The sequence below is a fragment of the Saimiri boliviensis genome, chromosome 18 (assembly GCF_048565385.1).
Source record: "Saimiri boliviensis isolate mSaiBol1 chromosome 18, mSaiBol1.pri, whole genome shotgun sequence".
NCBI classification, from domain to species: domain Eukaryota; kingdom Metazoa; phylum Chordata; class Mammalia; order Primates; family Cebidae; genus Saimiri; species Saimiri boliviensis.
Window position 1 is genome coordinate 12,966,119 of NC_133466.1, and position 13,587 is coordinate 12,979,705.

The window sequence follows — 13,587 nt, forward strand, 5'->3', positions numbered from 1 at the left end:
AATGAAATCCTCAAACTGTGGGAGTGGCTTTGGGACCAAGCAGTGGGCATGAGTTGGGGGTCCTTGGGGGGCATGTTAGGGAACATTTAAGGGCCTTGAAGAGAAGCCTGGTATGTGTCACATTGATGTCCTGAAGCCAAGTGTGTCTTCAGGGCAGAGCTTCCCAACTTACCTGTGAGTGGACACAGACTCTCTGGGATGTATCCCCCAGGCCGTGGCTGTCCCCAGGCCATTGATGCCAGCATTCAGTGGCATCTCTCTTTACTCCCTTTCCATATGGATGTAACTGTCTATGTGCTTGATGATGGGGATTTCTCTCCAAGTCGAGTATGAGCTTAGAACCATTTTTAGGTAATGGTAGTTCTAAGTAGATCCATCTGAGAAGCTCTGTTCAGTAGCAGGTAGGGTGTGTGGCCGACACGGATCTCCTCAGTGCCTGCCTGATGAAGTTCAGTTGGGACCAGCTTAGGGCTTCATATGCAGAACACTGGGGCACTGCTCTCGCTCCTCCGCACCCAGAACTCAGAGGTTTTTTTGAGGCAGGTGGGGGAACCCTCGTGTCCTAGGGAACACTCAGGAGTGTGTGTCCCACTGCGGTGTAGGGTACGGGGGTACAGACAGCCAGGCCTCGGGCAGCCCTGGGGTGCTTATGGGGCAGGATGGGGTCACACCTATAACTTGGGGGATCACACACGTGCCCCCTACTTCTCAGCCCCCTTCCTCTTGAACTTATTCTACATATGACATACACAGAATCAGAAAGGCAGCCAGTCCTACATAACAAACTGAAACTGCCAAAAAAAAAAAAAAAAAAAAAAGGAAACCCAGAAAACAACAAAAACACTGACAATGGGAGGCTAGTTACGGCAGAAAAAGCACATCAAGGGTTACTCTCCCTGCTCTGCCAAGAACTCAAAATTTTGTACAATAAATTAATAAAGATCCCAACAGGGGAAAAAAAAAAGGCAAAGGCTAGAGAGACAGGTGTGCAAGTGTGAATACAATAACCACAAAAATATGAGCAAACGGCCAAGGTCATTCATAATCAAAGACAGGCAAAATAAAAACCATATCGGAGGACCCTTTTATACCTCTTAAATTGGAAGCGTGCAGAAAAATCATACATAAAGCCACCAGCATTGCAGGGAAGCCACAGTTATGCATTCCTGTTTATACATATGAATTGACAGAATAAGTTTCTGGAACGAACGCTGTGAAGAACCGCAAACATACCCAGGCCATCTTTTGGTGTAAAACTTCTGGGAATTTATCCCAAGGAAGTAAGCCAGAAAAAAGAGCAAGCTATAAGCACAATCTCATTATCTATTGTTTACAATACCTGAAAGTCAGGAATAATGAAAAATAGCCGCCCACGACGTAAATTATTTGATATGTCTCTTTAACAAGATATTAGGAAGTCTCGACATTGTTAGGACTTTTTTGGTCACATGGAAAAACACACATGATATAAAGTAAAGGAAAATAAGACCAGCTGCACATGCATCTGCTTAGAACTGCCATTACGTAAAACAGTTCTACGCTCATACACTACTTGGAGAGAAATCAAAAAAAAGTAAGAAACTTTTTATCTGATGGATAACATTTGTGGCTGAATCTTTTTCTCATTTCTGTTCAATATTATTATGGTGTTTGTGCAGAACAATGAAAATAATGAGGATGAAGATGATGATATTTTAGAAAGAGCTGGGAATGCTCTCTTACAGCATCTGAGCTCTAAAGCCACACTCAGCTGCTATGAAATCCAAAGTGGTCCCTGACCGTGGAGACCCTGTGGACGCTGGGGTTCACGATGTGTGTTCCAAGGGGGTATCCAGTCTAAAGCAAATCGGGTTTTGCCAGACTTTCACTTACAGGCAAGAGGAAAAATACTCAAATCATCCTCTCAAAGCAGATGTTCCATCATCTCACCAAACTCCCACCAGCTTCTAGGGTTAAGGATAAAGACCCTTTTCCCCTTGAAAGCAACGAGGCTGGGCTGCAGTGGTAAATGGGAGCACAGAGAAGAGATCACACACGCACTGGCAGCCTGTGGCCCAGATATGCCTGGAGGTATGTTTTGTTTGGCTCACACAATGTTTTAAAAGTTGGAACATTTCACACACACACACACACACACACACACACAATCCAGATTTCCAGCATCCCATAAGGGGTTGGAAGCTGTGACAACACCAGGCCTACATTCCCAGTCTGTAACCAGATGATCATCCATCCTCAGGAGCCAAGGGTGGACGCCTCACTTCAGAGGGGCTCTGACTCATTCCTGCATCTCTCTAGATTCACATGAGCACCCACTATGCTTGGCACTGCTCGAGTTTCTGGGAATGCCACAGACCAGTCCCTGCAGAGCCGCTCAGCTTCTGGGGAGAGGAAGCACACACACACACACCGTGGTCTATCTCCATGCTCTGGACAAAGTCCAACAGAAGGGTCGCTGGAGAGGGACTGCAGGGACCAGGTGCCATGCTGGCCAGTGCCTGGGGAAACCTCTCCAAGATGACGTCTGGGTTGATTCCTGAATCCTGAGGCAGAGCCAGCCATACAAGACATGGGGTGAGCACAGTCCAGGCCAAAGGCATAGCTTGTGCAAAAGCCCAGGGGTTTGAATGAGGGCACAGTGCTCCAGAGGTGGTGAGGGAAGCGGCGTTTGCAGCCAGACCATGGCTGAAGACTGAGGTATTCCAATTACAGTGGGCTGAGTGGAGGGCTTTAAGAAGAGCTGCCATGTGCTCTGATTTAATTTAAATAAAATCCTGGCCAGGCTTGGTGGCTAATGCCTATAATCACAGCACTTTAGGAGGCTGAGGCGGGAGGATCACTTGAGGCCAGGAGTTTAAGACCAGCGTGAGCAAAATAGCAAGACTTCATCTTCACCATGCCAGGCATGGTGGCATGCACCTGTAGTGCCAGCTACTCAGGAGGCTGAGATGAGAGAATTGCCTGAGCCCATGAGTTGGAGGCTGCAGTAAGCTATGATGAATGCTTTACTGCATTCACGGCCACAGCAAAATGCCAGAACCCCTCTCGCTCTGTGGTCTGCAGCATGAAAAGACTCAAAGACAAAAGTCAAAGGGCTCTGAGGATACCCTGTTCATCTGGTCCTCAGCCTCACATGGAAGGCTCAGCTCTGACCTCACCATTCAGGTCAGTGCTAAGGGTGGAAATACAAACCTTTGGCTTTCTGAGCTCGTACATTTTCTCCATCTAATTGGAGTTGGAGTCTCGCTTTGTGGCCCAGTCTGGTGTGCGGTGGTGCGATCTCGACTCACTGCAACCTCCACCTCCCAGATTCAAGCGATTCACCCGCCTTAGCCTCCCAAGTAGCTAGGACTACAGGTGCACGCCGTCACACCCGGCTAATGTTTTGTATTTTAGTAGAGATGGTGTTTCACCATGTTGCCCAGACTGGTCTCGAACTCCTAAGCTCAGGCAGTCGGCCCGCCTCAGCCTCCCTTCTCCATCTAATTGAATGCTACAAAATTATTTTCTCCTTGGCTCAGGTAGACCATACATGAAGGCTTTAAACTGCACTAGGAGCATCACTGCATTCCAGCCTGGGTGACGGAGACAGACCCTGTCTCCAAAATTTTTTTTTTTTAATAAATAAATATAAACCCTCTAGCTGCTAAGTGAAGAGGGGAGGCAGCCTCGATGTCCAGGGGAGAGATGCCCAGAGGGGGCTGGGAGCGAAGTGGACAGACTAGAGATGCGCCACCATGGACTGCCCTGGGACTGCCTGCAGACGGCAGATGCTCTGCCCATGGGACTGGTGAAGGGAGTCGACGGGTAGCGGGCAGGAGACAGGAGGTCGAAAGAGTGTGCTTTTCAGGTAGATGATATTAAAGCATGTTTAGACACCAGGGGTACACTGATGATTCTCTGGGGAGAACAGGCCAAGAGCAGTTTAAAGCTTTCACGTGGCCAGGTGCGGTGGCTCACTCCTATAATCCCAGCACTTTGGGAGGCCGAGATGGGTGGATCACCTGAGGTCGGGAGTTCAAGACCAGCCTGACCAATATGGAGAAACCCCTGTCTCTACTAAAAAGATAAAATTAGCCAGGTGTGGTGGTGCATGCCTGTAATCCCAGCTACTCGGGAGGTTGAGGCTGGAGAATCGCTTGAACCTGGGAGGCAGAGGTTGTGGTGAGCTGAGATTGCGCCACTGCACTCCAGCCTGGGTGACAGAGCGAGACTCCATCTCAAAAATAAATAAATAAAAATAAATCCAACTATCATCCACCATTCCTAGAAATGAAAGGCAGCAACCAACTTAACACAAACCATTGAGCTTACAGATTTACCTGCCTGGCCAACTGAATTCTGCTCAAAAGAACAGCCCACAGGGATGTTACTTACTGCTGCTTCTTAAAACACATTCAGCTGAGTTAGATTTAGTAAGCCTGGGAAATGAAGTGCTTCTCCACAATATTAAGAAATGGAGGCCACATGTGTTGGCTCAGGCACTTTGGGAGGCTGAGGTGGGTGAATCACCTGAGGTCAGGAGTTCAAGATCAGCCTGACCAATATGGTGAAATCTCATCTCTACTAAAAATACAAAATTAGCTGGGTGTGGTGGTGCATGTCTGTAATCCCAGCTACTTGGGATTACAGAGGGGCTGAGGCAGAAGAATTGCTTGAACCCAGGAGGCGGAGGTTGCAGTGAGCCGAGATTGCACCATTGCACTCCAGCCTGGGCGACAGAGCGAGACTCCATCTCAAAAAAAGAAAGAAAGAAAGAAAAAGAAATGGAGTGGGCAAATGGGACACAGAGCCTGTAACGAAGACATAGATCCCACAATGCCTTGCACAATCCCTGTGAAAGTTCTGGAAGGGTCTTCTTGAAGATGATAAAGGTTAAGAATCAAAGAAAAAAAAAAAAGTGAAAGCCGTTTTTGCAAGAAGGAGTTAGAACACCAAGGGTCCCTCAGCCAGCTAAGGAACCAGAAAATACAGGGAGCCCTGCAGGGTGTTAGGAAGGGTAGTGACAGATTTGCCTTTGAGAAAGGCAGCTGAGGCCACTGTGGGGAGAAAGGCAAGCTGGGAGCTGGGTGACGGCTGCAGTGGCCGGGCAATGGTCCTTTCCCTAAGGCAGTGGCACGGAGAAAGGAGGACGCGTGGAGACATTTAAGAGACAGAAGACCACAGCATCCACCTGAACACACGCAGGTGTTATTGAAGAGGGAGGATGGGGCTCAGGAGCTCACACGTCACTTACTGGACCAGGGCAGTGGGTAGTGTCATTAACAGACAATGAGGACCCAGCCTTACACGCGCCTCTCTGCCCCATTTGGCGCCGAGCCTGTCAGGACACAAACCCTCACCTCCAGATCTAGTCAAGGGCAGTGTGTGCACATCAGCCTGCTTTCATGGTCTGCCTGGGCTGCTCTCCAGCAGACCTCCACCATTCTCACACAAGGGCCCTCCCAGAATACGGGGCTTGGCCTCTGGGAGGCACATGTTCCAAACGGCTTTTTGATTCTCTCTTGAGACTCACCTGAGTAAAAGGGTGCACTTAGCTCACCTTTTGTTAATTTTCTTTTTTTCAGATCCAAGCTATTACCTAGGCATGCATTTCTTTTTTAAAGGGATGTTGAATTTCACATGCAATCCACACATATATTGTAGCAATTTAATATATTAAGGAGCTGGCAATAAGTGCAACTCCTTGGGCTGTTTCGCAGCTGGGTCTGTACTCTCTGCTAATGTAGCAGAGAGAGATCAAGCTTTTTCACCACCGCAGATTGGAGTGTGATGGTTAACTTCACATGTCAATTTGACCAGGCTATTGCTGCCAGTTGTTTGGCCAAACACCAGCCCTGCTGTTGCTGTGAAAGTGTTATTAAGATGGGACTGATGTTGAAAGCAGTAGCCCTTGAGTTATGCAGATGAACGCCACCACGTGGATGGGCCTCATCTCATCAGATGAAGCCCTTAGAAGCAAAGACGGAGGTTTCCCTAAAAAGGAATCCTCAAGTCTGCAACACAGACATTCTGCCTGAGTTTCCAGCTTGCTGTCCCGCAGAATTCAGGTTCAAAACTGCAGCCTCAACTCTTCCCTGAATCTCCAGCCTGCCAGCCTGCCAGCCTGCCTTGCAGCTTTCAGACTTGCCAGCCCCCACCATCTGGTGAACTAATTCTTTAAAATCTCTCTCCATAGATACATACACTTGCATATCCTATTGGTTCTGTTTCTCTGAATCACACAGGAGGGCTCTGATGAGTGAAGCTCTTAGGCCTACCATGGCCATCACCTCTAAGAAGGGTGACTTGCTGAGCCCTCATTGGCACTAAGGCCCAGCTATGATCCAGCCTCAGGGCCTTGCATCCACTCGTCTCTCTGGACACTTGTCCCAAGCTTGCTGCAGGCTCACTTTCTCACCTCCTCCAAGTCCAGCATGCCCATCACTCCCTAAAATCGCACCTCTTTGCGGCAAACCCTGGCCTTCTCCACCTGCCCTTCCCCACCTGCCCTTCCCCATATATTTTTCTCCTTAGCACTGATCCCATCAGCACCTGACATATGACATAAGCATCCATTCATTATGTGATTTCTCACCACCTCCCCATCCACTGCTGGAAGGTCAGCCCCATGAGGATGTAAACTCTGTGTTGGGCCACTGATGACACCCCATGCCTCGAACAGGGCCCGGCATACAGCAGGTGCTCAATAACTACTCGGTGTGGAATGACGGAACAACTGACAGATTCAGGGATGTGAAGGAGAAAGGGCCTATACACGGTGCGGCAGTTCCTCCCTGCCCTTGGCTTTCCCTTTAATCCAGGCTCTGCCCACTGGTGTGGCTTCCTTCCTCAGGGAGCCAGGGCCCTAATCACTCAGGTGGCGCCCTAAGTATAACCCTACTGTGATGGCTAATACTGAGTGTCAACTTGATTGGATTGAAGGATACTAAGTATTTCCTGGGTGTGTCTTTGAGGGTGTTGCCAAAAGAAATTAACATTTGAGTCGGTGGGCTGGGCAGCACACATCCATCCTTAATTAGGTGGGCAGCATCTAGTCAGCTGCCAGCAAATATAAACCACGCAGAAAAACATGAAAAGGAGAGACTGGCCTAGCCTCCCAGCCTCCATCTTTCCCAGGCCAGATGCTTCCTGCCCTCGAACATCAGACTCCAAGTTCTTCAGTTTTGAGACGCACACTGGCTCTCCTTGCTCCTCAGCTTGCAGACAGCCTATTGTGGGACCTCTGATCATGTAAGTTAATACTGAATAAACTCCTCTTTCGTTGGTTACTATTCTTAGTGTTTATGTCTTAAGTTCTTTTTTTTTTTTTTGAGACGGAGTCTTGCTCTCGTTGCCCATGCTTGAGTGCAACGGCTCGATCTCAGCTCACTGCGACCTCCGCCTCCTGGGTTCAAACAATTCTCCTACCTCAGCCTCCTAAGTAGTGGGATTACAAGCACCTGCCACCATGCACAGCTAATTTTTGTATTTTTAGTAGAGATGGGTTTTTGCCTTATTGGCCAGGCTGGTCTCGAACTCCTGACCTCGTGATCTGCCTGCCTCAGCCTCCCAAAGTGCTGGGATTACAGGCGTAAGCACGTGCCCTTGTTCTTTTACTTATTTATTTTTGGCAGATTACTGTTACAAGCATATATACATATGGGAGTTTATTAAGTATTAACTTACACAATCATAAGGTCATGATCCTGTTTTAAGTATGAACTTTCACGATCATGTAGGATATATCCTATTAGTTCGGAGCCTCTAGAGAACCCTGACTAATGCACATACAAAAGCACATACCAAAAGGGGGGAGCCATTCTGCTTCGGAGGAGCAGATGTCCCTTTCCTGGGTCCTCCTGCCGTAGGTCGCAGAGTAGATGTTGAGAGACTTGGATTCATGGCAGTGCAGTTTGAGCTCCTGGTCTTCACACACGGTTTTGTTTTTTAATTCATCTGAAGCAGAAACAAAAATGCAAGGCGCCATCAGCTTCCCCCAGAAGAACCAGTGAGCACTGTCCAAGTCCCACCGCTATTTCCCCGGGGCTGCACCCTGAGAAGCTGGCAGTGAAGATGGCCCTGTGGGCTCATGCCACCCCTGACCCTGGCAAACAAAGCTCTCTGCAGGAAGCTGGTGGGAAGTAACTTGTTGGCAAGCGCAAAGACCCTGGGAATTATACTAAGGGGCAGATGGAGGAGAGGAGCTGGCATTAAGGAGGAAGGGCTGGCCATAAAGGAAGTTTCTCTTGCTCACCACTTAAGGCCACATATTCCTTTGCTGAAAGGAGCCTTTTCTCAAATGTTGGCTCGGGGTCCACATAGGTAAAGACAGACCCGAGATTACCTGAAAGAAGCATTAAGCTTCTTTCTCTTTCTGGAGAGAGCCCAGTTAAATCTCACCACCAACCCCTCAACTGGCATCCCCATGTGTGTATGTATTATTTATTATTTTATTTCAGTTTTTTAGAGACAGGGCTTTACTCTGCTACCCAGGCTAGAGTGCAGTGGTGCAATCACGGCTTACTGCAGCCTTGAACTTTTGGGTCAAACCTAGGCTTAAGCGATCCTCTCGTCTCTGCTTCTCAAGTACCTGGGAGTATAGGAATGCACACCGTGCCCAGCTTACATTTATTTGTTTAAAATAAAGGCAAGAAAGAGGCTGGGCACAGTGGCTCACACCTGTAATCCCAGCATTTTGGAAGGCTGAGGCAGGAGGATCGCTTGAGTCCCGAAGTTGGAGACCATCCTGGGCAACACAGCAAGACCTCATCTCTAACTGAAAAAAAAAAAGGCTGGGTACGGTGGCTCACACCTGTAATTCCAGCACTTTGGGAGGCCGAGGTGGGAGGATCACACGGTAGAGAGATCAAGACCATCCTGGCCAACATGGTGAAACCTCCATCTCTACTAAAAATACAGAAATTAGCTGGGTGTGGTGGCAGGTGCCTATAGTCCCAGCTACTCGGGAGGCTGAGGCAGGAGAATCGCCTGAATCTGGGAGGCAGAGGTTGCAGTGAGCTGAGGTCACGCCACCGCATTCCAGCCTGGCAACAGAGAGAGACTCCATCTCAAATTTAAAAAAAAAGCTAGAAAGATGATGTGATACCAAATCAAATGATTTCCTTTACTAGGAAAGGGGTAAGAATCCCTCTTTATGGAAGTGTGAAAAGTCTGCCCCCAATCTGATAAATCCAGGAACAACTGACCCTCAAGCTGATGGTGCATTCTAGGTTAGGATGATCTGAACCAGGTTACACTTTGTTCCCAAAGAATTCAGGGAAAAGTTTGTTTGATCTGCTATCACAGTAAAATCTTTCTTTGCAATGTCATATAAAGTTGGCATTATGTTTGCACTGTTGAAGAAGACATAGTTTTTTTTTTTTTAAAGACTGTACTCCAAAACCATTCAATTAGTAAAAACGTTTAATAATGATTTGATTTTTTTAAAGCAGTAATAGCTAACACTGCAGACACAAAAAAAACCCATACGATATGATTCCATTTATATGAAGGATTCAGGAGAGGCAAACCTTTAGGGGCAGAATGTAGATGAGTGAGTGCCTGAGGCTGGAGGTGAGATCACAAACAGAAAATGGACGTAGGGAAGCCTCCAGAGATGGTGGGAATGTTCCACGCTGGACTGTGGTCACAGTTGCACAACTCAGTAAATTTGCAGAAAATCACTGGAGTGTACACTTGAAAAAGGTAAATTTTATGCTATGTAAATGATATCTCAATAACGATATGGTTAAATAATAATAGCTAACATGGCTAAGTGTGGTGGCTCACACCTCACACCTCCCAGCACTTTGGGAGGGTGAGGCGGGCAGATCACCTGAGGTCAGGAGTTCGAGACCAGCCTGGCCAACATGGTGAAACCCTGTCTCTACTGAAACTATACAAATCAGCCGGGCGTGGTGGTGGGTGCCTGTAACCTTGAGAGGCTGAGGCAAGCGAATTGCTTGAACTGGGGAGGCAGAGGTTGCAGTGAGATCATGCTACTGCACTCCAGCCTGGGCAACAGAGCAAGACTTTGCCTCAATAATAATAATAATAATAATAATAATAATAATACTTGCTGAAGACTTCCTCCCAACCAGGCCCTGTTCTAAGAGCTTTAAATGTATTAGCAAATGGAATATTCAAAGCAGTCTTTCTGTGAACAACTGCTTCAAATCCTTGCATAGTGTGTATTGGATTTTTAAAATCTGCAGGAGTGATTCATGTATTCTGAATGCTAACCTTTTTCTCTTAGGTGTTAGAAAATTTTCTCTTACCTTGTCGCTTATCTTAAACTTCACAAAATCAAAGCAAAGCAAACAAAACATAAAGGGGACCATGGCCATTTATTTGCATATGTGGTTCTTGCCCTTGCCAACTTTTTGTAAAGAAAAGTCTTTGCAAATGCTAGCTCTGGCCAGGCGCGATGGATGGCTCACACCTGCAATCCCAGCCCCCGGGGAGGCCTAGTGGGTGGATCACCTGAGTTTGGGAGTTTGAGGCCAGCCTGACCAACATGGAGAAAGCCTGTCTCTACTAAAAATACAAAATTAGCCGGGTATGAACACATGCCTGTAATCCCAGCTACTCTGGAGGTTCAGGCAGGAGAATCACTTGAACTTAGGAGGCAGAGGTTGCGGGGAGCCGAGATCACGCCATTGCACTCCAGCCTGGGCAACAAGAGCAAAACTCTGCCTAAATAATAATAATAAAATAAAATGAAATAAAATAAAAAATGCTAGCTCCACCCTATCACCCATCTTCTGGAGTTTTCTACTTTTTATAGTCTTGCTCTGTCACCCAGGCTGGAATGCAATGGCACGATCTTGGCTCACTGCAACCTCCACATCTGGGTTCAAGCGATTCTCCTGGCTCAGCCTCCTGAGTAGCTGGGATTACAGGCGCCCACCACCACGCCCAGCTAATTTTTGTAGTTTTAGTAGATATGGGGTCTTGAACTCCTGACCTCAGGTAATCTGCCCGCCTTGGCCTCCCAAAGTGCTGGGATTACAGGCATGAGCCACCGCTCCTAGCCTGGAGGTTTCTACTTTGACATGGCAACCACATAGCAGACAGGTGCAATTTTTTAGCCAAACAAGCATTGGAGTCATTGGAGTTAACTGCAAACAAGAGTTAAATGGCAAGAACTGCTAGAGCTGTCATGGGCTGGCCCAGAGCGGGCAGGAAGAGTGTCCAGAGGTTCCCTCTTCCACCCCAGCCTCTCACTCTTCTCACGCGCCTGTGTTCTCTTCCCACTTTTCTTTCTTGGATTGGAAGTACAGCTCCCAAACACACCTCAAGCCAAACTTTTCCAAATTGTGATTTGAGGTTCATTCACGAGTCTTGAAATCATGAGTCGTGACCAGCAATTTTTTAAAAATATAGTTTAGAAAACAACAAAGGGCATCACATGAAGAAAGGATAAACACTGTTTTGTGATTTACACATTTCTTTTTCAGTTGTGTGTATACGAGTATGTGTTCTGCTGGGCCAGAATGTGAAATGCTTTACCTACTACGGGCTCCAATCACAATTTGAAAACGCCCTCCTCGATCCCTACAGAAATGCATGAGCAGTACACATTAGGGCCACAGCAGCTGGCTAGATCTTCATATCCTGGAATCAACGATGCTAAGCTCCAAATTTAAAAAGACAAAAGACAATAATTTCCAAATATAAATGCCACCTTTCTTTTCCTTCCTTCCTTCCTTCCTTCCTTTCTTTCTTTCTTTCTTTTTTTTGAGACAGCATCTCACTCTGTCACCCAGGCTGGAGTGCAGGGGGGCAATCTTGGCTCACTTCAACCTCCACCTCCCAGGCTCAAGTTTCTTTTGCCTCAGCCTACTGAGGAGCTAGGATTACAAGGGTGCACCACCACACCCGGCTAATTTTTATATTTTTAGTAGAGATAGGGTTTCGCCATGTTGGCCAGGCTGGTCTTGAACTCCTGACCTCAAATGATCCACCTACCTAGACCTCTCCAAGTGCTGGGATTACAGGTGTGAGCCACCGCACCTGGCCTAAATGCCATCTTTCTGTACCTTGTAAATTTCCATGACTTTCTACCAAAAGCAGAGAAGCAACAGTGAGAAGAAATTTTGGACCACAGGAAGGAAAACTTTATGGGATCTCAAGAGGACCACCAGCTCTGCTGCTGGCAAACTTTGTTTCTATCCTTTCATCCATGAGGATGGGAACATTCACAATGAATGAAAGGCTCAGAGCAGAGGCCAGGCTACAGATGCTCACAAAATCCCCATCCTTCCCTGGTAGTTTAACATGCAGGAAGAACCACCACGAGCAAGAAAAAGGAAAATGATGACTAAGCAAATGTCTTGAAGTCTCTTTACCCACTAACTGGAATCTTAATTCAACAACTTAAACTTAGAGGCAAGGAAAGTTTTGTTTTCTTTTTCTAAATAAAGGACCACGAAGTCTGACCCCAATGTCAGAAGGTTCGATTCTTTTTGGTGAGTCATATCCGCACTGGCATTTATGTGCAGTTTGAGTAGATGCTAAATCCCACCAACAACAAAATTTCGCCTGACTTCAAAGACCCACAGTGAACGGTGGCCTTTGATGCAGAAAAGACGGCTTGGATAGAAACACCAAAAGAGCCAAAGCCCCCTTCCGACCAGGAGAACTTAGAAAAATGTTAAGAATGCCTTCCCGTGGCAGGGCTGGCACAGAAAGAGTGTGGAAGAAGGCAGGGCAAACCCAGCTTTATCTCCGCAAATTAGAAACTTTTTAAATGGAAATCGTTTTTCTTCTTTTTATTTTTTTTTTAATCAAAATTTTTAAAACTTGGAAGAGTTTTTTTGTTGTTGTTGTTGAAGGCATGTCAGGAAACGCATTTATTAGCCACATCTCTTTGATTTACTGAAGCCCATTCATTAAAGGTAGCCTCCATGCCAACAAAACCCTCCCAGAGTAACACAACACCCACATGCAAGGCCTCCAGCGATCTCCTCCCCAGATTACGAGCAAATCATCTCCTGGAATGGAGGGGCCTGTGAGTGTCACATTACATCCTTGGGGTGACGCCTGTGTTATGTTGAGTCACTTGGTTCCTTGGGAATGTACTAATACACTGTCAGGTAACAGTGACATTTCTGGATTATAAAAAACAAGACGAGTACTAACATCATTGCTACTTAGAAGACCAGAATTTGTTTCAGAGCTGGGCGAGAGTTCTCAAATGGTCTCAGGTTAGAGAAGGTGCGGGCAACCTTCCAGAAGCGGGCTGCCAACACTCCTGGGAGTTTAGATGGGGAGGGTGGCAGGAGCCTGGGAAGGCAGAACCATGACTCTGCTTAAATGACAACAGCAACAAAATTCCCCTTCTCATTCTATTAGGTTGGCGCAAAAGTAATCGCCATTGGTTTTTGCCGTTAAAAGCGATGGGCAAAAACCACGATGACTTTTGCACCAACCTACCCATGAGAGGTCTCTGTGGGTCATTCTGCTTCTCTTCAACAGAACAGTCACAAAAGCACATCACCAGCCACTTTTAAAAGGTGGGTAGAGGAAGGATTCTCCACGATGGGAGTATTTTATTACTGACATTGCATACAACGGCCAGTGCATAGTGATATTGAAGTGTAG

General features: G+C 46.9%; 1 protein-coding gene across 5 annotated transcripts in view; it reads right to left on the minus strand.

Annotated features, from left to right (window-relative positions):
* The window catches only part of EVA1C (eva-1 homolog C), a 110,392-nt gene that overhangs the window by 42,411 nt on the left and 54,394 nt on the right, over window positions 1–13,587 (minus strand). For all 5 annotated transcript variants that reach the window (XM_039480565.2, XM_039480558.2, XM_039480563.2 and 2 more), the window contains one exon: window positions 7,786–7,938. In XM_039480565.2, the coding sequence (XP_039336499.1) occupies window positions 7,786–7,938 (153 nt within the window). The remainder of the gene's footprint in view (window positions 1–7,785; window positions 7,939–13,587) is intronic.